The 26,329-nt window shown below is 45.6% G+C and overlaps 1 protein-coding gene across 1 annotated transcript in view; it reads left to right on the top strand.

Moving 5' to 3' along the window:
* Nucleotides 1–26,329, top strand: part of APBB1 (amyloid beta precursor protein binding family B member 1) — a gene marked incomplete in the record, with an annotated part of 88,675 nt that overhangs the window by 15,022 nt on the left and 47,324 nt on the right. Inside the window, 3 exon segments of the mRNA XM_073612709.1 lie at nucleotides 642–1,303; nucleotides 8,771–8,961; nucleotides 26,302–26,329. Coding sequence (XP_073468810.1) covers nucleotides 655–1,303; nucleotides 8,771–8,961; nucleotides 26,302–26,329 — 868 coding nt within the window.

Here is a 26,329-nt window from a genome sequence, read left to right on the forward strand (position 1 = left end):
AAGCTTCGACAAAAAAAAACAAAAACTGGAAGCTGATTGGTTTCTATACAGCTGCACCAGATTTTGCACTTTACAGTTTTAGTAAATCAACTCTAGTGTCCAAATCCAGTACAAGTAATAAAGAGATCTGGCAGCAGACTTGCTGCAGCTTCTACTGTACATTGTGTGGTGCTCATAATGTGCAGTGAAATCAGAGTAAGCCGTTTCGGTGCAGGAGAGGAGGCGGTACAACTGTGAATGGAAGGTCGGAGGTCCGCTTTAAAACCCTTCTTTTACAGACTGCTTGTGCATTAAAGCCAAACTCCACCCATTGTGTGCAGACCACTTTCTGACCGTTTTCTTCAGGCCGGTCACATGACCTCGTGGCTCCTTCATCATTTTTTCTGCCCAGTAAGGTTGATGATGCTGATGGAGCAGCAGGTCTGTGAGGTACAGCACCATAAATAAGGGGAGAATTGCAGCAAAGCCGCTTTTTTTTTTTTTTTTGTAACCAGAAATGGGCTTTTACCCTTTTTATGGTAGTGACAGGATTGCTTTAACTGTGTACAATACGGATTAGTACATGACACCAAACTTAACTTGATTTTGATGCTGATCTAATAGTAGATCGTTTTTTAATATTTGACTTCTTTGTGTCTCAGCCTCACCGTTAGTATGTCTGGACCTATAACAGAGAAGAGTCCAGTGTCCGCCCTCACCCTCAACCTCATCTCTTCCCACAACGACCTTCTTTCCCCAAAGAGCCGCCAGATTTATGCCCACACTGACCTGCAGAGCGCCATGGGGCTCGTCAGCGCCGAGCTTGGCGGAGGTGCCCCATCCGAACACACTAACCCTAAGTGGTTGAAGGAAGGGCAGAACCAGTTGCGCAAAGCAGCCGAGCATGAGAAAGAGGATCAGAACTGCAACCCCGATCCAGAACGTGGTAACAAAGACTGGACCAACTGGAACCAAGAGAAGAGCAACAAGCAGACCCACCTGGAGGAACTGGAAGTGTCCGCTCTAAACTGCGTCAATCGCAGCAGCATCATCAACACACAACTGCTTATCCAAGACGGAGAAGACGAGGACGACGATCTGACACCACCTCAAAGCGAGGTCACAGATCCTGTCACCACAGAGACCTCCGAACAGAGCTCAGAGGTTCAGGAGAACAGCAAAGAGATGACTGATGGCCCCAGAGACACCGGGCGCAGTGCAAGCCTCCTGTTTGGAATGAGGAACACGGCTGGCAGTGATGAGGACTCCAGCTGGGCGACTCTGTCTCAGGGAAGTCCATCTTACGGATCCCCAGATGACACAGGTGAGATGCAGAGAGCCACTGTGGGCAGCCTATTTTCAGGGGTAGACAGTACACAGATAATCTTCACCTTTCCTGCCATGTGGCTGTTACCTTGCAGTAGGGAATTTGTTTCCTTATCACCCCAACATCCTTTTTCACTTATCTTTGTTTATCCTTTTTGTTGTGTCTGTTTCCGTTGTATTTCTGACTTTTATGCTTTTCTTTGTCTCCTTGTCTAGAGTTTCTTTTGATTGGTTTGGTTTTAAATGTTCTGTTGTGTCATTAAAGTGAACCAAGCAGGGCAAAGTAGATTGCCTAAAATGTATCCATACCCAAAAAACATTTGTTTTTTTTAATAATGATTAATACAATGGAGGAAGATGCATTATAAAGGGAAATATAATGGTTTGGTTACAAACAGGGAAAACCCAACTTTGGAGGAATAATGGAAGGACAAATTAGTACCAAGAACTATTAAAGTGGGGTTCCACCCAAAAAACAAAAATACCTGTAAAAATTCTATAAAAAAAAACAAAAAAACATTTGGATATTTTTTTTTTTTTCACTTACCTCTAAATGCCTGTTGCTAGGTGGTCCCTCGTAGTCTGCCTGTTCCTTTGCCTGGGCTGGTGACATTACTTCCCCCCCCAGGCACAGGAAGGCCTCCGCTCTGCTCCCTCCCTCCTGTCAATCATCTGGGACCCATTACAGGTCCCAGGTGATTGAGCGGCCAATCACGGCGCGCTGCGCCGCTCGCGCATGCGCAGTGGGTGCCAGGCTGTGAAGCCACAGCCCGGCGCCCACAGTTGAAATGCCGGCGCCGATGAGCGGAGGGGGGGGATGAGCGGGGCTTCGATCCCCCGCATCGCTGGACCCAGGGACAGGTAAGTGTCCAATTAAAAGTCAGCAGCTGCAGTATTTGTAGCTGCTGACTTTTAATTTTTTTTTTTTTTTTTTGACGGCCCCCCTGGGTGGAACTCCTCTTTAGCTTAAAGGGGTTGTAAACCCCCAAGGTTTTCCACCTTAATAAATTCTATGCATTAAGGTGAAAAACCTCCTGTGATGCAGCTGTCCCCTCCCCCTTTTACTCACCTGAACCTGGTCTTTCCAGTGACAAATGCAAGCACACCAGCTCCAGCTGGTGTCTCGGGTCCTGATTGGATAGATTAATAGCAGCACAGCCATTGGTGCCCGCTGCTGTCAATCAAATTCAATGACATGGGGGCTGGGGCTGGGGCCGAGTCCTGCTGTCTGTGTCACGCAGCGGCTAGACACGGAAGCGTGTCCGCACAAGTGCCCCGAGGGAGCGCGGCTCTCCAACGTGGCACTCGAAGAGGAGGAGCCAGGAGCGCCACTGAGGGACCCCAGAATAGGAGGATCGGGGCCACTCTGTGGAAAACCCACTGCACAGAGGTAAATATAACATATTTGTGTTTTTTTTTTTTAAATAACAAAAAACTAACCTTTAGATAACCTTTAGGCCCCTTTCACACTTATACGACTTGTCCCACGATTTTGTACTGCAAAATCGTATGACAAGTCATTCTCCATGATTTTCAATGACTACCATTCATATTGGCACGACTTGAACCCTCAAGTAGCATGCAAATCGTACCTGAATAATATAGACACGATTTCAGCACTACTTTGTAAGCACAAACTGAGAATGGTTAATGCCAAAGTTGTGGCAAAGTCGTACAAAGGCCCCTTTTACACTTATACGACTTCAAAGTCGCGCGATTTTACCGCAATTTTGCGGCCGCAATTTTACAGCGATTTGGGAGCCCACATTTTTGGCATTAACAAATGAAAACATACAGTAGTTGGTATGAATCATAAGGGGGAACTCCACGCCAAGTTTTAAATAAAAAAAACTGGCGTGGGTTCCCCCCCCAGGGGCATACCAGGCCCTTAGGTCTGGTATGGATTGTAAGGGGAACCCCATACGCCAAAAAATCGGCGTGGGGGTCCCCCCAAAATCTATACCAGACCCTTATCCGAGCACGCAGCCCGGCCGGTCAGGAATGGGGGTGGGGACGAGCGAGCGCCCCCCCCTCTCCTGGACCGTACCAGGCCGCATGCCCTCAACATGGGGGGGGGGGTGGGTGCTTTGGGGCATGGGGGGCGCCCTTCGGGCCCCCCCACCCCAAAGCACCTTGTCCCCAAGTTGATGAGGACAAGGGCCTCTTCCCGACAACCCTGGCCGTTGGTTGTCGGGGTCTGCGGGCGGGGGGCTTATCGGAATCCAGGAGCCCCCTTTAATAAGGGGGCCCCCAGATCCCGGCCCCCCACCCTATGTGAACGAGTATGGGGTACATGATACCCCTACCCATTCACCTAGGGAAAAAAGTGTCAATAAAAAACACAGTACACAGGTTTTAAAGTAATTTATTAGGCAGCTCAGGGGTCTTCTTCTGACTTCGGGGGTCCTCTTCCGACTTCGGGGGTCTCTCTGGTGTCTTCTCCCGGTGTCCGCATCTTCTGCTGGCTCCACCGCTATCTTCTGCCGCTCTTTTGCCAGTGGTGGCCCGGACTTCTGGATTGTCTTCTTCCCTCTTCTCTTCCAGAGATGTTGACACGACGCTCTCTCCAGCTGCAATGGTCTCTGAACGCTCCGCAACGGACTTATATAGGCGGTGACCTCGCCCCCTTATGCCGTCACAGTCCCTGGGCATGCTGGGACTGTGACGTTTTAGGAGGCGTGGTCACCGGGTGATGACCACGCCCCCGTATGATGGCACAGTCCCAGCATGCCCAGGGACTGTGACGGCATAAGGGGGCGAGGTCACCGCCTATATAAGTCCGTTGCGGAGCGTTCAGAGACCATTGCAGCTGGAGAGAGCGTTGTGTCAACATCTCTAGAAGAAAGGAAGAAGGCAGAAGTCCGGGCCACCGCTAGCAATTGAGCTGCAGAAGATAGTGGAGGAGCCGGCAGAAGATCAGGACGCCGGAGAAACCCCCGAAGTCGGAAGAGCACCCCCGAAGTCGGAAGAGGACCCCCGAGCTGCCTAATAAATTACTTGTTTAAGTGTTTTTTATTGACACTTTTTTCCCTAGGTGAATAGGTAGGGGTACCATGTACCCCATACTCATTCACATAGGGTGGGGGTCGGGATCTGGGGGCCCCCTTATTAAAGGGGGCTCCGGGATTCCGATAAGCCCCCCGCCCGCAGACCCCGACAACCAACGGCCAGGGTTGTCAGGAAGAGGCCCTTGTCCTCATCAACATGGGGACAAGGTGCTTTGGGGTGGGGGGCCCCACAGGGTGCCCCCCATGCCCCAAAGCACCCACCCCCCATGTTGAGGGCATGCGGCCTGGTACGGTCCAGGAGGGGGGCGCTCGCTCGTCCCCACCCCCATTCCTGACCGGCACGCATAAGGGTCTGGTATGGATTTTGGGGAGGGGGGCCCACGCCGATTTTTCGGCGTAGGGGTTTCCCCTTTGATCCATACCAGACCTAAGGGCCTGGTATGCCCCTGGGGGGGAACCCACGCCGGTTTTTTCATTTAAAACTTGGCGCGGCGTTCCCCCTCAGGATTCATACCAGACAGCTGTCAGCACTGCCTGTCGCTCATCGCGAAAGGAAAAAAGTTTTCCTTTCCCGATCAGCGAGCCAAGCTTGTGCTTACAAAGTCGTACTGAAATTGTGTCTATATTATTCAGGCACGATTTAAAGTCGTGCCAATATGAATGGTAGTCATTGAAAATCATGGAGAATGACTTGTCATACGATTTTGCAGTACAAAATCGTGGGACAAGTCGTATAAGTGTGAAAGGGGCCAAAGTAGTACTGCTCCCAAATTTTGCCAGTTGTGGCAAAATAGCGGCTGCAAAATCGCGGTAAAATCGCGTGGCTTTGAAGTCGTATAAGTGTGAAAGGGGCCTTAAAGTGATTGTAAAGGATTGTGGCTTTTTTTTTTTTTTTTTTTTTTTATAAAAAAAGTTATACTTGCCTCTACTGTGCAGCTCATTTTGCACAAAGTGGCCCCGAACATCCTCTTCTGGGGTCCCCCGGCGGCTCCTCCCCGCATCAGATAACCCCCTAGGAGAAGCGCTGTCCCGGGGGAAGGGGTTACCTTGCTGGCACGCTCCTGAATCCAGCATTTGCGTCCACAGACACAAATGCCGGACTTGGCCCCGCCCCTGGCGTCATTGGATTTGATTGACAGCAGCGGGAGCCAATGGCTGCACTGCTATCAATCTAGCCAATCGGGACAAGAGACACCAGCTAGAGCTAGTGTGCTCGTCCCCGGCGTGAGAAAAAGAGGGTTCAGGTAAGTAAACGGGGGCAATCCGGGGCTTCTGCACTGCAAGAGGTTTTTTGAAAAAACACAAAGTTTTACAAACACTTCAACCTTAGCTGGACATCATATGCCATCCTTAGTTCGATGTGAAGATATCTGAATGATGCCTGCCCACCCTCCAGTGCTTCTCCCGGCTCGCCCGTACAATTGAGGAGCCGGAGCATGAATCGTGTGGCGGCGGTTTACCATAGAGTTCACATCTCTATAACCCACAAGCAACAGATGTCAACTCTGCTGTTTTGGAAAACCTTCTTTCCTCTTCCTTCATAAAGAGGAGTTGTCATGCCCTATTCCTATTACAAGGGATGTTTACATTCCTTGTAATAGGAATAAAAATGATCAAAAAAAATTTGAAGGTAAAGTGTAAAAATAAAAAAACAAAAAAAATGAGTGCCCCCATCCCCTCGTGCTCGCAAACACATATGTTAGTATTCCGGCAGCTGTGGTACCCATAGACTGCTTGTGTGGGTGGGGGAATCAACTGATTTTCTGTTTTTCACCTCTGTGTATGGTGGTTTTTAGGGAAACCTTGAAATACTTGAAAAGTATTGGAAAGGAATGGAGAGAGATGGAGAGAGGGGTGTAAGGTCCAGGGAAGGGAGTTGTGTAGTGGGGGGGGAGTCAGTGGGGGATATACATAGAATGAACAGGGTGCACTATTTGCTGGCTGCATGGATACTAAAGTTAAACCTAGTTCTATGTAGATCAGTGTTATGGTTCAGAAAGAGAGGCCAAGAGGAATAGGAAGGGTTGAGCTGGAGTAATAAGGGGAAGAAGGGTGGAGGCAGAGGAGATGGATAAATAGAAGCGTTGTAAAAGGGGGTCATAGAATTAGTGGGGATGAGGAAGGGTGAGGGGTGAAAGAGGGGTAGGAGAATACTGTGAAGGTAGGTAAGTGGTGCTGGAAGTTCACAACGGGAAACGTTCTGCAAACAAAATAAGACACTGCGGCCTGATTTTTAATGGGATGGGTTGCAGTGTGCACAGCAGTGCATAAGGAGTGGATAGCTATCTGCGCTTCGTTTATAAATGACCCCTTTTAAAATATTTACCCCCCCCCCCTCCATCCCCAAGGTGGTAGGGTTTAAATGCTCATTCAGTCTACAGGTGGCTTCAGGTAGAGAAATGTTTATCACCTTAATCGCTCCTCTGGCAACTCTCGCTCTTCTCCGCTCTCATCATTTCTGCTGTGTGAGTGGGCCATTATCCTGCTCATTGCAGGGCTGTTGATGTCTGAGAGCAGGCGACTGCAAGACCTGTAAATAGAGGAAGAGCACATACCACTGTTTTGTGTTTTCTTTTCTTTGCTAAAGCAGAACTAAACCCATCGATTTAAGTGCCGGTTCACACTCATGCGATGTGGAATTTGTGTTTTTTGCACCACATCAAAATCGCACCCGTTCATGCAAACCACTGCGGGGGTGTGTGTTAAGTTAATGACACCCCAAAATCAGTTTGCAAAATGCAGTGCGATTTGCAGAATCGGATTGCACGGATGTGAACGCCCATGCGATCTGATTCTGCTGTGGCCAAAAAAAGGTTACTACACGATTTTGATGCGGTGTGATTTGAGCCATAATAAGAATAATGCTGCAGAATGGCATGTGATTTGAACAGGAACGTGGTGCGATTCTTGTTCAAAATCTTGTTCTTGTTCAAAATTGCATGCAGTTCCCGCACCGCACAAGTGTGAACCGGCACTAAATGTTTCTCAGAAACAGTTACATTCAAGGCATGCCATAAATGAGAACTGTCAGTTAGCTTGTGCTCTACACTGAACTGTCAAGCTCCAAAATGACTTATTTCATAACTGATCACGTGTGCTGATCAATTGAGAGCTAAGATGGAAGCTTCCTTGGCTTTAAATGATGGGAGTGTTTAGTTCCGCTTTAATTCAAGGCTGACTGGCTTTCAGAGAGCTAAGCTGTTAAGCCATCAAATATGTCATAGGTGTCATAACTGATCGCATGTGCAGCTGTGGATCAGACAGGCTAAGAGATGGAACCTTCCTTGGCTGTAGAGGTTAGGGAAGTTCTTAGTTCTGCTTTAAAGTAGAACTTCAGTCAATCTGAATAAAAATTCAAGTACTGTAGCAGTGGACTTCTCAGGTCCTTTGGATCCTGTGCCGCCTTCTTGGATTTGCTGGGACTTCCTGAGTGACTGTTCCTGTAGCTTCCTCGGATGTGTGATGTGTATCTAAAGATGTTCAAAGTGATTGTAAACGATCACCTTGTGAAACAACCTATTCAGTTTAAAATAGAAATGAAAGACAAAACATTTTTGTATGGATATAAAAAAACATTATTTTTTTGATCACATTCCCTCTATTCTTAGCTACATAAGAGCAAGAAAAAAAAAAAAAAAAACATATTTACCTCCTCCTGTGAAATGATTTTGCACAGAGCAGCCCAGATCCTCCTCTTCTCAGGTCCCCCGCTGCTCCTGGCCCCTCCCTCCTGTCGAGTGCCCCTACAGCAAGAAGCTTGCTATGGGGGCACCCGAGCCGCGCCATAGCTCCGTGTGTTCTTTCAGAGGCTGAGTCCTGGCCCCGCCCCCTCTTCTGATTGGGTAACTGACATTGACAGCCGTAGGAGCCATGGCGCCACTGCTGTGTCTCAGCCAATTAGGAGGAGAGTCCTGGACGGCTAAGACACTTGTGGACATCGTTGGAGAGAGAAGGGGCTCAGGTAAGTATTAGAACAGTGGTTCTCAACTCCTGTCCTCAGGACCCACTAACAGGCCAGATTTTAAGTATTACTCTTGGGAGATGCAGACTAAAAAACTGCAATCACTGAGCGGCAAAATGATTTCACCTGTGATGTATTTCAGTGATCTTGCAAACCTGGCCTGTTAGTGGGTCCTGAGGACAAGAGTTGAGAACCACTGCATTAGAGGTTGCTGGGGAGGCTGCTACACACAGAAGGTTTTTTTCATCTTAATGCATAGAATACATTAGGATAAAAAAACCTTTTGCCTTTACAACTCCTTTAAGCCAGCGGTGGGGCACTTGTTGATGATTAGATTAAGCCCCTAAATCTTCACAAAGCCTGTCAAAAATCAGGGTGGTAGGATACGGGTTGTCAGCCCGAGCAGATGGTTTAGAGGTCTGACGCAGCTTACATACTGGCCTAGCCCCAGGAATATACCTCTGTGTTCTTATATGATCTATAATTGTCTCCACAGATTGTTTTTGGCCAAGGAACGCCATGGACACAGACTCTGACCTTCCTTCTGGGTGGGTGAGGGTACAGGACACTTCTGGAACATACTACTGGCATGTACCCACTGGGACTACACAGTGGGAGCCACCATCCGACCTCAACGGGGAGCCTAAGCTGTATTCTCCCACCACTGACCTCACCCCAACAGAGGAGGTAGGTTATTTGTCCTCTGAAGGTTAGAACCATTCTTACTGGGTCATAGGGTACTAGATGATTGGAATGGGCCCGAAAGGTTTCTGCTTGTGGAAGGGGAGTTCAGAGCGTGCACTATATGGTATTCTGTGTAATGGTATCTGGAATAACTATATAGTCATTATGTAGATCATGGTATTTTACCTATAGTCTATTGAATTTCTGCAGATCAATCTTTTTTTAGTGATGTAGAAGTATGAGTATTTTTTTTTCAATATTTTAAATTGGCAGCTTTCATTCTATTAACCCCTGGTGATCATGCTATTAAGGTCCTTGTTCAGGCTTTTCCTCCATAGACCGGATCCAGCCAAAGTGCCACTAAGGCCAAGGTGGATGGTCCCCTGGCATTGCATAAAGAAGAACGAGGTTTTGCCTGTAACGCCTCTTATTGTAGGGCTGGACCCAAGGACCCAGGACTTTTTTGGTCATGCTACATTACCTAAAGTTTTCCTGAGGGTTGCTATACAGGTCCGAGGCAGTGGACCCCCTATAATAGGGACCCAGTCCTTGAAGGTTTGCTAACGCAGCCCACCGTGATGGGTGAAGTTTGGATCTATCTATTACAGCAGTACCCTGCAGCGAGGAAAAGGTAAGGGAAGAAGCCTAGGAACTGTAAAAAGTCCACCTATGCTTTTTTTCTTACATAAGTAAAATGTTGTCATGCCTAAAGTCTCCACTAGAGGGAGTAAATGCATACCTTAGTACGTTGTTTCTCAGGCAGCTCAGAAGTCCTAGCTAAACAGCACGTGCTTAGCTAGGGGGAATCCTCATCCAGAACATTTCCTTGGGGGAGGGAGATACAACAGAAGCTTGTATTCCCCCCTTCTCCCCCCCCCCCCTCGGTGAGTGCGGCGGTGACAGCGGCTTTTTTCATTTAGAATTTGTTTCTATTCCCCACAGAAGGTTTTCCCCAGCCCTCCCTTGCCTCCCCTCTCGCTCAAGGAATGTGTCAGCCACCCGCACGTGGCTAATTAAAAAACAGAGGGACGTTGATTGACAGAGGGGGCGTGGCTAAGGTGCGGCGCCATGTGCAGGACGTAAGTAGACGAGGAGCACACGACGCTCACAGCTGGTGTCAGACACGCAGGACACGAGCGCTGGGGGCATGTAAGGGATGGAGGCATTTCCAGTACAGGAAATAACATGTTAACAACAACTGCTGAACTTTATTAGCATTGTCTTTGGCTAAACTATTTTGCTCAGCGAGTTGTGCATTTACATGGTGCCTCTGTTTTTTGTGCTCAGAACTATGGCTCCCAAAAAAGACACCCCAAAGGTACCAAAAATTCCACCCCCAAGCGCTGGGAACTCCAGTCGTGTCTCCACACTGTCATCCTCGCCTGAGATACCAGATATGGCAAGCCGGGGTGAGTCATTGGGACCAATTGGTGGTGCAACTGCTTCTCACACTTCAGCCCCTGTATACGTGGCTGAAAATGCGTTTTCCTCCGCCCTGCAGGGCCTAGAAGGAAGGTTAGTGACTTTAATTGCATCCGCTATCCAAAAGGATAGGAAGCTTGTCAGATCTCCCTCCCCCACCTCAGACCCCTTACCAAGGGAACAGTGGGTAGAGGATGAGGATTTACCCTCGGGATCAGGAAGAAGGGCAAACCGATTACTCCTCTGCGGAGGAAACAACTTTAGATTAACCTTTTTCAGCCTTGCAATCTGAGAAATTGCTGATATAATCTCTTTTTGGAGATGGTTTGTGCCTCTTTCAGGCTACCTTTAGCAGAGTAAGCTGGTAATTCAGTTTCTTCTTTAGGTTCCTTAAAACCTTCACAGCCTTTTCATGCATTTCCTGTACATGCATTATTAGAAAAGCTTATTTATATTGAATGGGATCACCCAGATAAGCATTTTCTACCTCCAAAGTGATTCACAGCACTCTGTCCAATGGAGGAGAAATTCTCCAAAAGATGGAAGGTACCAGCAGTGGATGCTGCGATTTCCAGTGTGAATAATAGTTTAACTTGTCCAGTAGACAATGCACAAATGCTTAAAGATCCAACTGATAAAAGATTGGAATTTCTGTTAAATCCTTATGCAAGGGGTGATGTGGATTAATTCGCTAGTTAGATCACCTTTCAACCCTTGGGACTTGAACTTAGTTTTGTCAGTGTTACAAAAACAGCCATTTGAACCGATACAGCATATTCTCTTAGTCCTTCTGACAAGGAAGCTGGTGTTCTTGGTTGCTATATCCTCAGCTAGGAGGGTTTCAGAATTGGCTGCTCTTTCTTGTAAAGAGCCATACTTGATTATTCATGAGGACAGAGTGGTTTTATGCCCTCGTCCAGAGTTTTTGCCAAAAGTGGTCTCAGGTTTATCACCTGAACCAAGATATTGTCCTGCCATCGTTTTTTCCAAAACCATGTTCCAGGGAAGAAAAATCACTACATTATCTTGATGTGGTGAGAGCTGTCTATTTAAAGACGATTGCTCAGATTCAGAAGACTGATGTCTTATTTATTCTGCCAGAGGGTCCTAAGAAAGGACAGGCAGCGCCAAAATCCACTGTTGCTAAGTGGATTTGGCAAGTTATAATTTAGACTTATGATTTAAGGGATAAGATTCCCCCTTTTCAAGTCAAGGTGCACTCTACCAGGTCGGTTAGTGCTTCTTGGGCATTGCGTCACCAGGCCTCCATGGCTCAGATCTGTAAGGCCGCAACTTGGTCTTCAGTACATACATTCACCAAATTTTATCAGGTGGATGTAAGGAGGCATGAGGAAAAACGCCTTTGGGTGCAGTGTGCTGCAGGCAGCAGTATAAGTCCTCAAGTCTGGGGGTACCCTGCGGGTTGTCGTCCCCCCCCCCCCCAAATAGCATTGCTATGGGACGTCCCATTAAGTTAATAACTATGGCTTTGTGTCCCATGATGTACGATAAAGAAAATAGGATTTTTATAGCTGCTTACCTGTAAAATCCTTTTCTTGGAGTACATCATGGGACACAGAGGTCCCTCTTCTCTTTTCGGGTTTAGATATGTTGCTTTGCTACAAAAAATTAGGTATTCCTGGAAGGAGGAGGGGTTATATAGGGGAGTGAACTTCCTGTATTGGTTATACCAGTGTCCATCACCTGAAGGTGCCTATATACCCATTAAGTTAATAACTATGGCTCTGTGTCCCATAATGTACTCCACGAAAAGGATTTTACAGGTAAACTGTTATAAAAATACTATTTTTATGGACGTAGGAGCTAATTTGAGGAAAAGGACCTCCAAGATAATATTCTCAGAAGTACTACTGTACCTTGAGCCACACCAGAAAGGCAGAGGGTGATTAGGGAAGTAAACAAGTGGCTGAGGAGCTGGTGTTGAAAGGAGGGGTTTGGGTTCCTGGAGAGCTGGGGTGACTTCTCAGTCGGTTACCAGCTCTATAGAAGGGAAGGACTGCACCTAAATGGGGAAGGTGCAGATCTGCTTGGAGTGAAGATGGCCAACAAGTTAGAGAGGCTTTTAAACTAGGCGACAGGGGGAGGGTCCAGAGGTAGAGATAGCAATGAACATATTCCAGAGTGTAGTATTGGGGGCATTAGTGGTAGGTTGACTAAAGCACCTAAACCTGAGGTAAGTACAGTAACCAGTCCTATTTGCAACCTCAGAACACTCAATAAGGAGATAGTATTCGCCCGGTCTAAACTACGTGGCATGTTCACCAATGCCAGAAGTCTAGTGGACAAAATGGGAGAACTAGAGCTACTGTTGTACGAGGAGGATTTTGATTTTGTAGGAGTTATAGACTTGGTTCGACAGCTCTCATGATTAGCTGGCAACCATTCAAGAGTTTTCCCTATATCGCAGGGATAGAACAGGTAAAAAAGGGGGAGGGGTATGCTTGTATATCAAAAATGATATTCAAGTGAATGTGAGAGATGACATCACTAAGGGAGCAAGGGAAGAGGTGGAATCCTTATGGGTAGAGCTACAAAGGGGGAAAACTAAGGGGACAGTAATACTGGGAGTATGTTATAGGCCCCCTAACCAGAAGGAGGAGGCGGACCTATCACAATTGGATTAGCGGGACGAATGGGAAGTGTCATTATAATGGGGGATTTTAATTATCCAGACATAGACTGTGTGGAAGGAACCGGACATTCATCTAAGGCTTGCCAGTTCCTGAATGTCTTGCAGGAGAATTTCATGGGTCAGATGATAAAGGAACCAACTAGAAACAGCATTACTAGACCTACTGATTTCCAACAATACAGACCTGATCACGGATGTGGAAATACAGGGCAATTTAGCAAACGGCGATCACAGGTCAATTAGTTTTAGTATAAATCACACAAATAGGAAACATAAGGGAATATAAAGACACTGAATTTCAAAAGAGCCAACTTCCCTAAACTACGATCCTTGCTAGAAGATAATAATTGGGATAAAATCTCAGGGAAAAAAAAAAACATGGAGGAGACATGGGTATGCTTTAAGAGCATATTATATAAGGGCATTAGCCAGTGCATCCCAATGGGAAATACATTTAAAAGAGCTAATAAAATACCTGGGTGGCTTAACTTAAACATAAAAATGCATATAAAAGCAAAGGAGAAGGCCTTCAAAAAAATATAAGGCTGAGGGATCATCATCAGCATTCCAACTGTACAAAGAATGCAACAAGAAATGTAAGGGTGTAATCAGGGTGGCTAAGACAGAACACAAAAGGCACAGTGGAGGAGAGTAATAAAAAAATCCCAAGAAATTCTTTAACCACTTTCGGACCAACCGCCGCAGTTATACTGCGGCAGGTTGGCCCCTCTGCGCAAAACGATGTAGCTTTACGTTGGCTCGCGGGGGCCGGATAGCAAGCGCGCGCCGCATAGCGGGGGTGCCAATGCTTGCGGCCGACGGTCGCGATGACCAGGAGACAGAACAGAGAGGAGTGTGTGTAAACACACACTTCCCTGTTCTGTTTTGACAGGAGAGACAGAACACCTCCCCCTTCAGTTAGAATCACATAGCAGGAAACACAGTTAACCCCTTCACTGCCAGTGACATTTTTACAGTAATTAATGCATTTTTAATCGCACTGATCGCTGTATTAATGCCAATGGTTCCAAAAATGTGTCCAAATTGTCCGATGTGTCCGCCATAATCTCGGAGTCACGATAAAAATCGCAGATCGCCGCCATTACTAGTAAAAAAAATAAAAAAATAAAAATGCTATAAATCTATCTCCTATTTTGTAGACGCTATAACTTCTGCGCAAACCAATCAATATACGCTTATTGTGATTTTTTTTTTTTTTTTAACAAAAATATGTAGAAGAATACATAACGGCCTAAACTGAGAAAAAAATTAGCTTTTTTTTTTTTTTTTTTTTAAAAAAGGAGATATTTATTATAGCAAAAGTACAAACTATTGTGTTTTTTTTTTTTTGAAAATTGTCGCCCTTTTGTTTATATCGCAAAAATTAAAAACCGCAGAGGCGAGCAAATGCCACCAAAAGAAAGCTCTATGTGTGTGAAAAAAAAGGACGTCAATTTTGTTTGGGTACAATGTCACACGACCGCGCAATTGTCAGTTAAAGCGACGCAGTGTCGAATTGCAAAAAAAACGCTCTGCTCAGGAAGGGGGTAAATTATTCCGGGGCTGAAGTGGTTAAGTACATAAATAGTAAGAAAGGGAGGTCAGATCATATTGGTCCCATAAAGAATGATGAAGGGAATCTGGTTACTAAGGATGGATAGATGGAGAAGGTATTGAATTTATTCTTCTCGGTCTTCACGAGGGAATCGAGGGCTTCAGTGACCAAAACTGCAATGTTTATCCTTGTGACACGTCACAGGAAGCACCCTCATGGCTAACAGAGGACAGAATTAGACTTGAAAAATTTTACATTAAGTCACCAGGACCGGCTTGCACCCGAGGGTCCTTAAGGAACTCAGTCAAGTAATTGCCAGACTATTGTTCCTAATTTTTATGAACAGTCTACTGACTGGAATGGTACCAGCTGATTGGAGAAAAGCCAATGTAGCACCAATATTTAAAAAAGGCATTACATCCCTGGGAATTAGACCAGTTAGCCTAACATCAATAGTATGCAAGCTCTTGGAGGGGATGATAAGGGACTATATACAAGATTTTAGTAATAAGAACGATATCATTAGCAGTAATAAGCATGGATACATGAAGAATTGTTCTTGCCAAACCAATATATTAACCTTCTTTAACCACTTGCCACCCAGGCCAATTCTGACATTTCTCTCCTACATGTAAAAATCATATTTTTTTGTGCTAGAAAATTACATAGAACCCCTAAACATTATATATGTTTTTTTTTGGAAAGGCCCTAGAGAATACAATGGCGGTTGTTGCAACTTTTTATCTCGCACGGTATTTGCGCAGCAATTTTTCAAACGCTTTTTTTTTTTTGGGGGGGGGGGAAACCGTTTTGTGCTTTAAAAAAATAAAAAAAAACAAAACAGCAAAGTTAGCCAAATGTTTTTGCATATTGTGAAAGATGAAGTTACGCCGAGTAAATAGATACCTAACATGTCACGCTTCAAAATAGCACACGCTTGTGGAATGGCGCCAAAGTTCGGTACTTAAAAATCCTCATAGACGACACTTGGATTTTTTTTACTGGTTACATGTTTTGAGTTACAGAGGAGTTCTAGGGACAAAATTATTGCTCTCGCTCCAACGTTCGGGTCGATACCTCACATGTATGGCTTGAACATCATTTTCATATTTGGACGGGACTTGCATATGCGTTCGCTTCTGCGTGTGAGCACACGGGGACAGGGGCGTTTTTTAACATTTTTTTTTTTTTTTTTTTTTATTGTTAATTATACTTTCTTATTTTTAGTTTGACACTTTAAAAAAAAAAATTGTGATCACTTTTATTCCTATTACAAGGAATGTAAATCCCTTGTAATAGGAATATGACATGACAGGTCCTCTTTACAGTGAGATATGGGGTCATTAAGACCCCACATCTCACCACTAGGCTGGGAAGCCTGAAATGAAAAAAAATAAACCGATCACGGCTTCCTAGTTGAGGCGGCGCCATTGTTTTTAATGCAAAGGCCGGGCGTGACGTCATAACATCGCGCCCGGTCTCCAACGATCATAGAGACCCTGGTGACCATCTGGTCCGCCAGAAATTTCTATGATCAACATCCGGGGCCGGTGTATCTGTTCCCTGACTCACTGATCATATCGGTGAGTCGGTAGAAGCACCGGAGGGCGGCGGGAGGGGGGGAGACGTCCCCTCTCGCCTCCCGTAAGAACGATCAAGCTGCGGAGCAGCCACTATGATCATTCTTATGGTGTAGGGAATTGCCGGCTGAAAACGGCAATATCTGAATGATATCTGTAGCTACAGGCATCATTCAGATATCCCCGCTCAAAGTCCATCACGTCATATGATGGTGGGTGGGCGGCAACAGGTTAAGGAGGTGAGTTGCCATCTAGATAAAGGTAGGCCGTAGACGTGGTGTATCTGGATTTTGCAAAAACATTTGACACAGTTCCCTATAAACGTTTACTGTACAAAATAAGGTCCGTTGGCATGGACCATAGGGTGAGTACATGGATTGAAAACTGGCTACAGGGGTGAGTTCAGAGGGTAGTGATAAATGGGAAGTAATCGGAATGGACTGGAGTGGAAAGTGGAGTCCCCCCAGGGTTCTGTCCTGGGACCAATCCTATTTCTTATCGTACATCACGGGACACAGAGCCATAGTAGTTACTATGTGGATTATAAGCCACCTTCAGGTGATGGACACTGACACACCCTAAGACAAGAAGTCCACTCTTTTTATATAACCTCTCCCACTACTGGGAGTACCTCAGTTTTTTTGCCAGTGTCTAAGGTGTTGGTCACGAGTGAAGATGTGCTGTGATGAGCTCCACTGGAGCAATCCTTGCTGGGGCTAGCTATGCAGCTGGATCCATTCAAAGTGTCTTTTAGGCCGAATTGAATGGTACCCGGGCCTCCTGTCCGAAGAAACAAGGTTTTGCCTGTAAACGCTTGTCTTTTTAGAGAGCTGGACCCCGGGATCCAGTATTTTGGTATTAAGGCCATAAAGTTTTGCTGGCGGAGGTGCTATTACAGGCCCAGGATTGTGGGTTCCCAGAAGGTCCCCAGCTCCTGAAGGTTTAATAATGGATCCCACCGTGAAGGGTGAAGATTGGGTCTGTTGGTTTTACCACAGAAAACCCTGCGGCGGGAAAGGTAAGTGGAGTTTTCTAAGAAATGTTTTAATTTTCTTATGAATGTCTCCTTTAAAGTAGTAGTTAGTGAATGTTGTCTTGCCTATGTGTCACCACTTGGGGCTGTATGGAGCACCTACCTTCTCATGCTTTGCTCAAAAGACCACAATGTGTCCGGAGCAGCAAGCTTCTTTTCTCTCCAGCCAGCAGCAGACCTCCGGTAAGTCTGGGGGGTTTTTCCTCCTCACCAGACACCCCCCACCTGTGCTGTATTCTTCCCCTCTTCTCGAGGAAGAGTGTCAGGAGAGAAAAGGAAAAAAAAAAACGATCGGCACGCCGTCCTACTCGGGAGCTTCCAGGCTTCTCCTCGCCATTTTTTTTCCCCCTCTCAGAGTGATCCCATAGGATCAGAGGCCCTTGCTCGCGCAGGAAAGTTCTTTTCTAAAAAAAAGAAGGTGGGGGGGGGGCGAAGGCGACAGAGGGGGGCAGGGCTTAGCGCAGCATTGGCGTCCTCCAACATCCAGCATGGGAATGTGTGTTTTAAAGCACCATTTTTACTGCTGCAAGCTGACGGAGGGACACAAGAGCAAGAGAGCATGAAAGAGGTTGGTAAAACAGGCATTCCTTTTGACACGTTTACTCTTGCATCATGCTGAGCATTAATAGCAGCCCGCAGGGCTGGACTATTGCTCAAGCAGTGGATGCGTTCCTTCTGGTAGTACCTTTGCTTTGTGCATCGGGCTATGGTCAGAGGGGGGGGTAAAAATGCCTCAAAAAAGGGCTCTAGAAAGGCTTCTACAGCCACAAGGAAGCCTAAAACCATCTAAAAAAAGATGGCATCCTCCCCTGAGAGTGATATGGCTGGTCAGAGTGAACCATCAGGGATGTCGGGTGTTGCAGCTGCTTTTAGCAGCTCCTGTACATATTACTGAAGAGGTTTTTTCCTCAACCATTTTAGGCTTGGAACAAAAAATTGATGCCTTAATCGCATCCCAGAGTGGGACCAAGCGTAATAGGTCCCCGTCCATTACCCAGGACCCTCAAACTGAGGAACAGGGGGCGAGAGATGACTCTTTTCTCTCAGGGGACCAGGAAGAGGCTGATGACTCCTCTTCTGAAGAGTCTTATATGGAAGGATCGGGTTCACAAGAAAGGTTGTTGGTACAATCTCTCACTGAATTGGTCCGCTCCACATTTTTGCTGCCAGTAGCGGAGTCAGTCGATGAGCCCGCTTCTTGTTTGGGGTCACTAAAGGCTCCCCAGCCTATTCATGCTTTTCCTATCCATTCATTACTGAAAAAGCTTATGTATTCTGAGTGGGAGCACCCAGATAAACAGTTTTTTCCTCCAAAAAAGTTTTCAACACTTTATCCTATGGAGGAAGAATATAATAAGAAATGGGGGCTTCCAGCAGTTGACGCTGCTATATCCTCTGTGAACAAAAACCTGACTTGTCCTGTAGACAATGCTCAAATGCTGAAGGATCCAACAGATAAGAAGTTGGAATTCCTCTTTAAAAACAATATATCTCTGGCAGGTTCAGTGGTTCAGCCTGCGCTGGCAGCGATCGGGGTATGTCAGTCCTTAAAAGACCAGTTTAAAGAGGTGCTCAAGATTATTCCTGATCAGCAGGCCCAGGATTTGGCCAGGATATCGGAGGCGTTATGTTTTACAGTAGACACTATCAAAGATTCTATTCTCCAAGCCCCGCGGCTTATGCTCGGGCTGGTACATGTGCGTAGAGTTCTATGGTTGAAAAATTGGTCACCAAAGTGCCTCTCAAAAAGCTCTTGGCTAGTTTTCCATTCCATGATGAATGGTTGTTTGGAGACGATCTGGATAAATACATCCAAAGAATTTATAATGGAAAAAGTTCCCTTTTACTAGTTAAGAAGTTTAAGCATTGTTCTTTTAAATAAGCTTCTTCTCCAGTGCCCGGAGCATCTGCCTCCAGGCAGTCACGATGGCTTCCACCGTCAAATTCAAGAGGTAAACCTCAGGGTCAACCCAAGGGTCAAAAGAGGCTCTGGGGGAGGAAACCCACTAAACAAAATACTAAAACCTCCATATGAAGGCGCGCCCCCGCTCGCTCGAGTGGGGGGAAAACTTCTGCCGTTCTCAAGAGTCTGGCAGGAACAGTGTCAAGACAAATGGGTGGCTTCCTTAATATCTCTAGGGTACAGACTAGAGTTCCGAGGGTTCCCGTCTCCTCGTTTTCTCAGATCAAACGTTCCTAGAGACCCAGAAAAAAAAGAAGTCTCTCTTTCTGGCTTTGGATCATCTCTTGTCTCAAAAAGTGATATCGGTGGTTCCCATGGAAGAGCGAGGGTTAGGGTTTTATTCAAACCTTTTAATGGTACCAACAGCAAATTAGGATGTCACACCCATTTTAGATCTCAAAGATCTAAACCGGTTTTTGAATATCCGCTCTTTTCGCATGGAGTCAATCCGATCAGTGGTGAACTGCCAGCGTCAATCGACATCAAGGATGCTTATCTACGTGTACCTATTTTCCCCGCTCACCAGAAATATCTACGCTTCGAGATAGAAAATCTTCATTTTCAGTTTGTATCTCTGCCTTTCGGTCTAGCTACTGCATCTCAAGTGTTTAAAAAGGTTCTGACTCCCACTTTAGCCAGATTAAGGGCTCAGGGTATAACGATTCTAGCTTATTTTAGACGATCTACTCTTGATAGATCAGTCGGTAGCCTGCTTAAACCAGAGTTTGGTCACCACAGTCAGCTACCTGGAATACCTAGGTTGGATTCTCAACCTAGAGAAATCCTCCTTAAAACCATCAAGGAGATTGCAGTACTTGGGCCTGATCATAGATGCAGCTCAGAAGAGGGTGTTTTTGCCCCAGGCAAAGGTCAGTTCCATAAGGTGGTCAAAGCAAAGAAGAATCCTTCTATTGTTGGGAAAGATGGTAGCTTCATTCGAGGCCGTTCCTTATGCGCATTTTAATTCGAGACTGCTTCAAAACAATATTGTGTCAACTTCGAACAAGAAGGTCCAAGCTTTAGACTTCCCAATGCGTTTATCCCCCAAAGTGTGTCAAAGCCTCAGTTGGTGGTTGATATCCAAGAATCTTCAGAAAGGAAAGTCCTTCCTACCAGTTACCTGGAAGGTGGTGACAACAGATGCCAGCCTTCTGGGCTGGAGAGCAGTCCTGGAAGAAGCATCTGTCCAAGGAAAATGGTCCAAAACAGAAATGACCTTGCCCATCAATATTCTAGAGATTCGGGCAGCACACCTGGCCCTGAAGGCCTGGACGCTCAGATTACGGAATTGTCCCGTCGGGATTCAATCCGACAATGCCACAACAGTGGCCTATATCAATCACCAAGGGGGCACGAGAAGTCGTGCGGCTCAGAGAGAGGTAAATCATATCCTATCCTGGGCAGAAGACAACATTCCTTGCCTATCGGCGGTCTTCATTCCGGGAATAGAGAAGTGGCAGGCGGACTACTTGAGTCCAAACAGTTGTTCCCGGGAGAATGGTCTCTTCACCCCGACATCTTTCTGTCATTAAGTCAAAGATGGGGAATTCCGGACATGGATCTGTTTGCGTCCAGGTTCAACAAAAAAAATCAACAACTTTGTGTCAAGGACAAAGGATCCTCTGGCATGCGGAACAGATGCCTTGGTTTTTCTGTGGGATCAATTTTCACTGATCTATGCATTCCCTCCTGTTCTGCTGCTTCCGTGCCTTCTTCGCAGGATCAAGCAGGAAGGGAAGGAGGTGATTCTTATGGCCCCGGCTTGGCCCAGGAGATCTTGGTATGCAGAGATTGTAAAGATAGCGGTAAGGGACCCATGGATCCTACCACCGCAGCCAGACCTTCTCTCGCAAGGTCCAGTATGCCATCCTACCTTACAAACGCTAAATTTAACGGTTTGGCTATTGAGACCCACATTCTGAAAGACCGTGGGCTGTCTGACCGAGGTCATATAGTATAGAGTCTGGAAGGCATATGTCTCCTGGTGTGAATCCAGGGGTTGGCACCCCAGGTAATATGTCATAGGTAGGATCCTTGAATTTCTACAGATGGGATTAGAAATGAAGCTGGCCTTGAGTACTATCAAAGGCCAGGTATCGGCCTTATCAGTGTTTTTTCAACGAACACTTGCTTCACACTCTCTGGTTCGTACTTTTATTCAGGGGGTAACGCGGATTAATCCTCCGGTTAGGTCACCCCTGAACCTTTGGGACTTGAATTTTGTTCTGCCGGCATTACAGAAACAGCCTTTTGAGCCGATACGAGATATTCCCTTGGTCCTTTTGACAAGGAAATTAGTTTTTTTGGTTGCCATATCTTCTGCAAGAAGAGTATCAGAGTTGGCTGCTCTTTCTTGTAAAGACCCTTATTTGATTATTCATAAGGTTAAGGTTGTATTGCGTCCTCATCCTAATTTCCTACCGAATGTAGTGTCAGGTTTTCATTTAAACCAGGATATTGTTCTGCCTTCATTTTTTTCCAGAACCTCGTTCTGCAGAAGAAAGGTCACTACATTCTCTTGATGTGGTAGAGCAGTCAAGGTCTATTTGAAGGTGACTGCTCAGATTCGTAAAACAGATGTTTTGTTTGTGATGCCAAAAGGTCCTAAGAGAGGACAGGCAGCGTCAAACTCTACTATTTCTAAATGGATTTGTCAAGTGATTGTTCAAGCCTTATGGTTTAAAGAGGAAAATTCCACCTTTTCATATTAAAGTGCACTCCACCAGGGCTGTTAGTGCTTCTTGGGCAGTGCATCACCAAGCCTCCAGTGGCTCAAATCTGCAAGGCCGCAACTTGGTCTTCAGTCCATACATTCACCAGATTCTATCAAGTAGATGTAAAAGGTCATGAGGATATCTCCTTTGTCCTCTAGTCTCTTAGTGCCCTACTTTTGTTGTGTCTCCCTCCCTTCTGTTGGCATTGCTATGGGACATCCCACATAGTAACTACTATGGCTCTGTGTTCTGTGATGTACAATAAGAAAATAGGATTTTTAAAACGGCTTACCTGTAAAATCCTTTTCTTTGAAGCACATCACGGGACACAGAGGTCCCACCCTTCTTTTTGGTATACACGTGTATTGCTTTGCTACAAAACTGAGGTACTCCCAGTAGTGGGAGGAGTTATATAGGGAGTGGACTTTTTGTCTTAGGCTGTGCCAGTTCCATCACCTGAAGGTGGCCTATAACCCACATAGTAAACACTATGGCTCTGTGTCCCGTGATGTACATCAAAGATAAGGATTTTACAGGTAAGCTGTGGAAAATTGAAGGAAAATATTGCGCTATCACAATGTAAAGGTGAGCAGCTAGCACAAAGCAAGTGATCAGAAACTTGAAAAAATTGTGAATAACAAAACAGTAAGTGCAGCGCTAAAATTAGATAGTGACTGACATTGTTTCTTAATATGCAATGTAAATAGATCGCCAAAAAGTAAATAAATGTGATAAAAACGTAAAACACACAAATTAAATGAAAAATCAGTGAATATGTTTAGATACCACATTTGCTAACAATAGAGTCCCAGGAACATCAACCTGAAGTGAGCATATCTGGCAAATATTAGAGTACAAGAAAAGTCCATGGAACATCAATTTGGAGTATATATGTAACACCGAGAAGAGTGAAAACAATATGTAGATATTGTGTTGATAGAAGATCCACCACCATATGTATAAAGGGGGGCTTACCAGAGCAACTGGACACAGATGGGTATACACCCACTGTGTCAAGTAAGCTTATATGGATCCCAGGAGATATAGCGAGGATAGCCAGGATACTTGATGATGGTATATGTGACAGGGGTGAGTCCCATCAAATATTCAAATGGTATGTGGAAGATATATAGAGACACATAGCGTAATACTGTATATAAGAAGCTTTACAGCCCATTTATTAAAAGTAGAACACTACATTTAAGAAGATAAAAAACAGCGCTGGATAAAGATAAAATCGTGGCAGTGTCAGTGGCCCAAAGTGTCAATATTTATGTGGCCACTATTATTTTCCAGCACTGCCTTAACCCTCTTGGGCATGGAGGTCACCAGAGCTTCACAGGTTGCCACTGGAGTCCTCTTCCACTCCTTCCACTCCTCCATGATGACATCATGGAGCTGTTGGATGTTGGAGACCTTGCGCTCCTCTACCTTCCATCTGGGGATGCCCCACGGTTGCTCACTAGGGTTTAGGTCTGGAGACATGCTTGGCCAGTCCATCACCTTTACCCTCAGATTCTTTAGCAAGGCAGTTGTCATCTTGGAGGTGTGTTTGAGGTTGTTATGTTGGAATACTGCCCTGCGGCCCAGTCTCCGAGGGGGGGGGGGGGGGGGGGGGGGGGGGGGGTCATGCTCTCTTTTAGTATGTCACAGTAAATGTTGGAATTCATGGTTCCCTCAATAAACTGTAGCTCCTCAGTGCTGGTGGCACTCATGCAGCCCCAGACCATGACACCCCCACCACCATGCTTGACTGTAGGCAAGACACACTTGTCTTTGTACTCCTCACATGGTTGCCGCCACACACTCTTGACACCATCTGAACCAAATAAGTTTAGCTTGCTCTCATCAGACCACAGGACATGGTTCCAGTAATCCATGTCCTTAGTCTGCTTGTCTTCAGCAAACTGTTTACTTGCTTTCTTGTGCATCATCTTTAGAAGAGGCTTCCTTCTGGGACGACAGTCATGCAGACCAATTTTATGCAGTGTGCGGCGTATGGTCTGAGCACTGACAGGCTGACCCCCCACCCCTTCAACCTCTGCAGCAATGCTGGCAGCACTCATACATCTATTTCCCAAAGACAACCTCTAGATATGAAGCTGAGCACGTGCACTCAGCTTCTTTTGTCGACCATGACGAGGCCTGTTCTGAGTGGAACCTGTCCTGTTAAACTGCTGTATGGTCTTGGCCATCGCGCTGCAGCTCAGTTTCAGGGTCTTGGCAATCTTCTTATAGCCTAGGCCATCTTTATGTAGATCAACAATTCTTTTTTTCATATCCTCAGAGAGTTCTTTGCCATGAGGTGCCATGTTGAACTTCCAGTGACCAGTATGAGAGAGTGAGAGTGATAACACCAAATGTAATGCACCTGCTCCCCATTCACACCTGAGACCTTGTAACACTAAGAAATCACATGATATCGGGGAGGGAAAATGCCTAATTGGGCCAAATTTGGACATTTTCACTTAGGGTGTACTCACTTTTGTTGCCAGCGGTTTAGACATTAATGGCTGTGTGTTGAATTATTTTGAGGGGACAGCAAATTTACACTGTTATACAAGCTGTACACGCTAAATACACTCACTACTTTACATTGTAGCAAAGTGTCATTTCTTCAATATTGTCACATGAAAAGATAGAATAAAATATTTACAAAAATGTGAGGGGTGTACTCACTTTTATGAGATACTGTATAGTGTAATTCTGACATATAATCACACACATAGGTTGGACTTGTGTCTTTTTTTTTTAACCTCGCCTACTATGTAACTATGTAATAAAAGAACAAGTGCAACATTTCAGTGCCGCGCAGGACCCATTCATCAGGCATGAAGGTGTCCTGCGTGGCTTTGAAGTGTTGCACTTGTTCTTTTGTGATGCAATCTTTCAGCAAGAAAAGCTTTGCACAACATACGAAGATCCATGGTGTGCTGGCGAGTTTGTGCATTTACCACTAGACGATCTGTCTTCAGAAATGCTATGGAGCCATCACTGGAGTGCATGTAGAAAGGAAGTAGCTGCCAAGAGGTTGTAGCAGGGCAGTAGCACTAAAGGATGAAACAGGTGAAAGCGCGGGGAGACGGAGTGACCGTCAGAATTAGGAACTAGGGGCAAGTATGTGCTGGAAAAGGTACTTGATTCCCAGCTCCCTCCCCATCAAAAAATTTGCCAAATGTGCAAGGGGGAGGGGATCAGATTCTTCCATAGGCAAAATGTGTGTGAAGGTCTGCTTAAGTTCTATAGGGTTCAGTGGAATGCGTCACACCATGCTGCATGCTGTCCCTTTTTAGTGTATGAACTGGCCTGATGGAGGAACAAGGGTGGGTGGTCATGGCATGTTGGGGAGCAAGGCTGCCCAGTGCAATACCAATGGGCTCTTGGGGTTAAGCTGTAGATATAAAGTGGTATTAAAGGCTCTATTTTTTTTTTTTTTTCTTATCCTTGGGGCTGAGTAGCCGCATATTTGCATGCCATATTATTATTATTATTATTATTATTATTATTATTATTATACAGGATTTATATAGTGCCAACAGTTTGTGCAGCACTTTACAACATGAGGGCAGACAGTACAGTTACAATACAAATCAATACAGGAGCATCAGAGGGCCCTGCTTGTTAGAGTTGTGCCAGGAGCATGTGCCCTGCGAACTCCCGGCACAGTTACCCGGTCACGTGATAAGCCCTGCCTCCCGGCATTCTGAACCCTTTAAAGGACCTGCAAGCGCCGGCTCAAAGGGGTTAAATTACCTGCTCTGTGCAGTGGTGAGTATGCCTTGCTGGGGTGGGTTGCTATCGCCAAACAGTTTAATTTTTCCTTAATCAAAAGATAACAGTGCCTCTTTAAAGGTTTATTGCCGGGCATTCACGTGGCAATTTCAGCTACTGTACCTCTGTACCTTCTGTTGCAGAATTGACTGACTCATCATGGCAAACTATCATCTTTGAAAATTGTAAGGGCCCAGTCACACTCTGGTCTTGCGCATCACATCATGTTAAACATGTCTTGTGTTGAGGCAGCCCATTTGTGTTGAATGGGCTGCCATTCTGCCAATATACAATAATGGACAAAAATGTGTATGCAATGTGTGCATTTCCTGATGTAGCTTAGCACAATGCATTGTGGTGTCTTGCTGCTTGTTATAGTGTGCAGTAGTGCTCATCAAAGCTGTGTTTCCCTAGTGGATTTGGGGCGCATATCAAAATTGGCGCTAAGGCACAAGTGTGATTTTGCTCTAAAACAATGGAAAATGTCCATATTGGGTTTTAATCCATTTTATTGTTTTACCATTTAAAATGTGGATTAAACTTCCTAAACATTGGCTTGTATGTGATCAGCATTGGGATCATCTCTGATAAGACAGTTGTATTTGGATGACTCGCTCTTCATTTACTGACCCGTGTGGAACATTTCCCGCAGGAGACATCACAGGAGCAGATGTCAGATT

The sequence above is a fragment of the Aquarana catesbeiana genome, linkage group LG02 (genome assembly GCF_042186555.1).
Source record: "Aquarana catesbeiana isolate 2022-GZ linkage group LG02, ASM4218655v1, whole genome shotgun sequence".
Taxonomy (NCBI): Eukaryota; Metazoa; Chordata; class Amphibia; order Anura; family Ranidae; genus Aquarana; species Aquarana catesbeiana.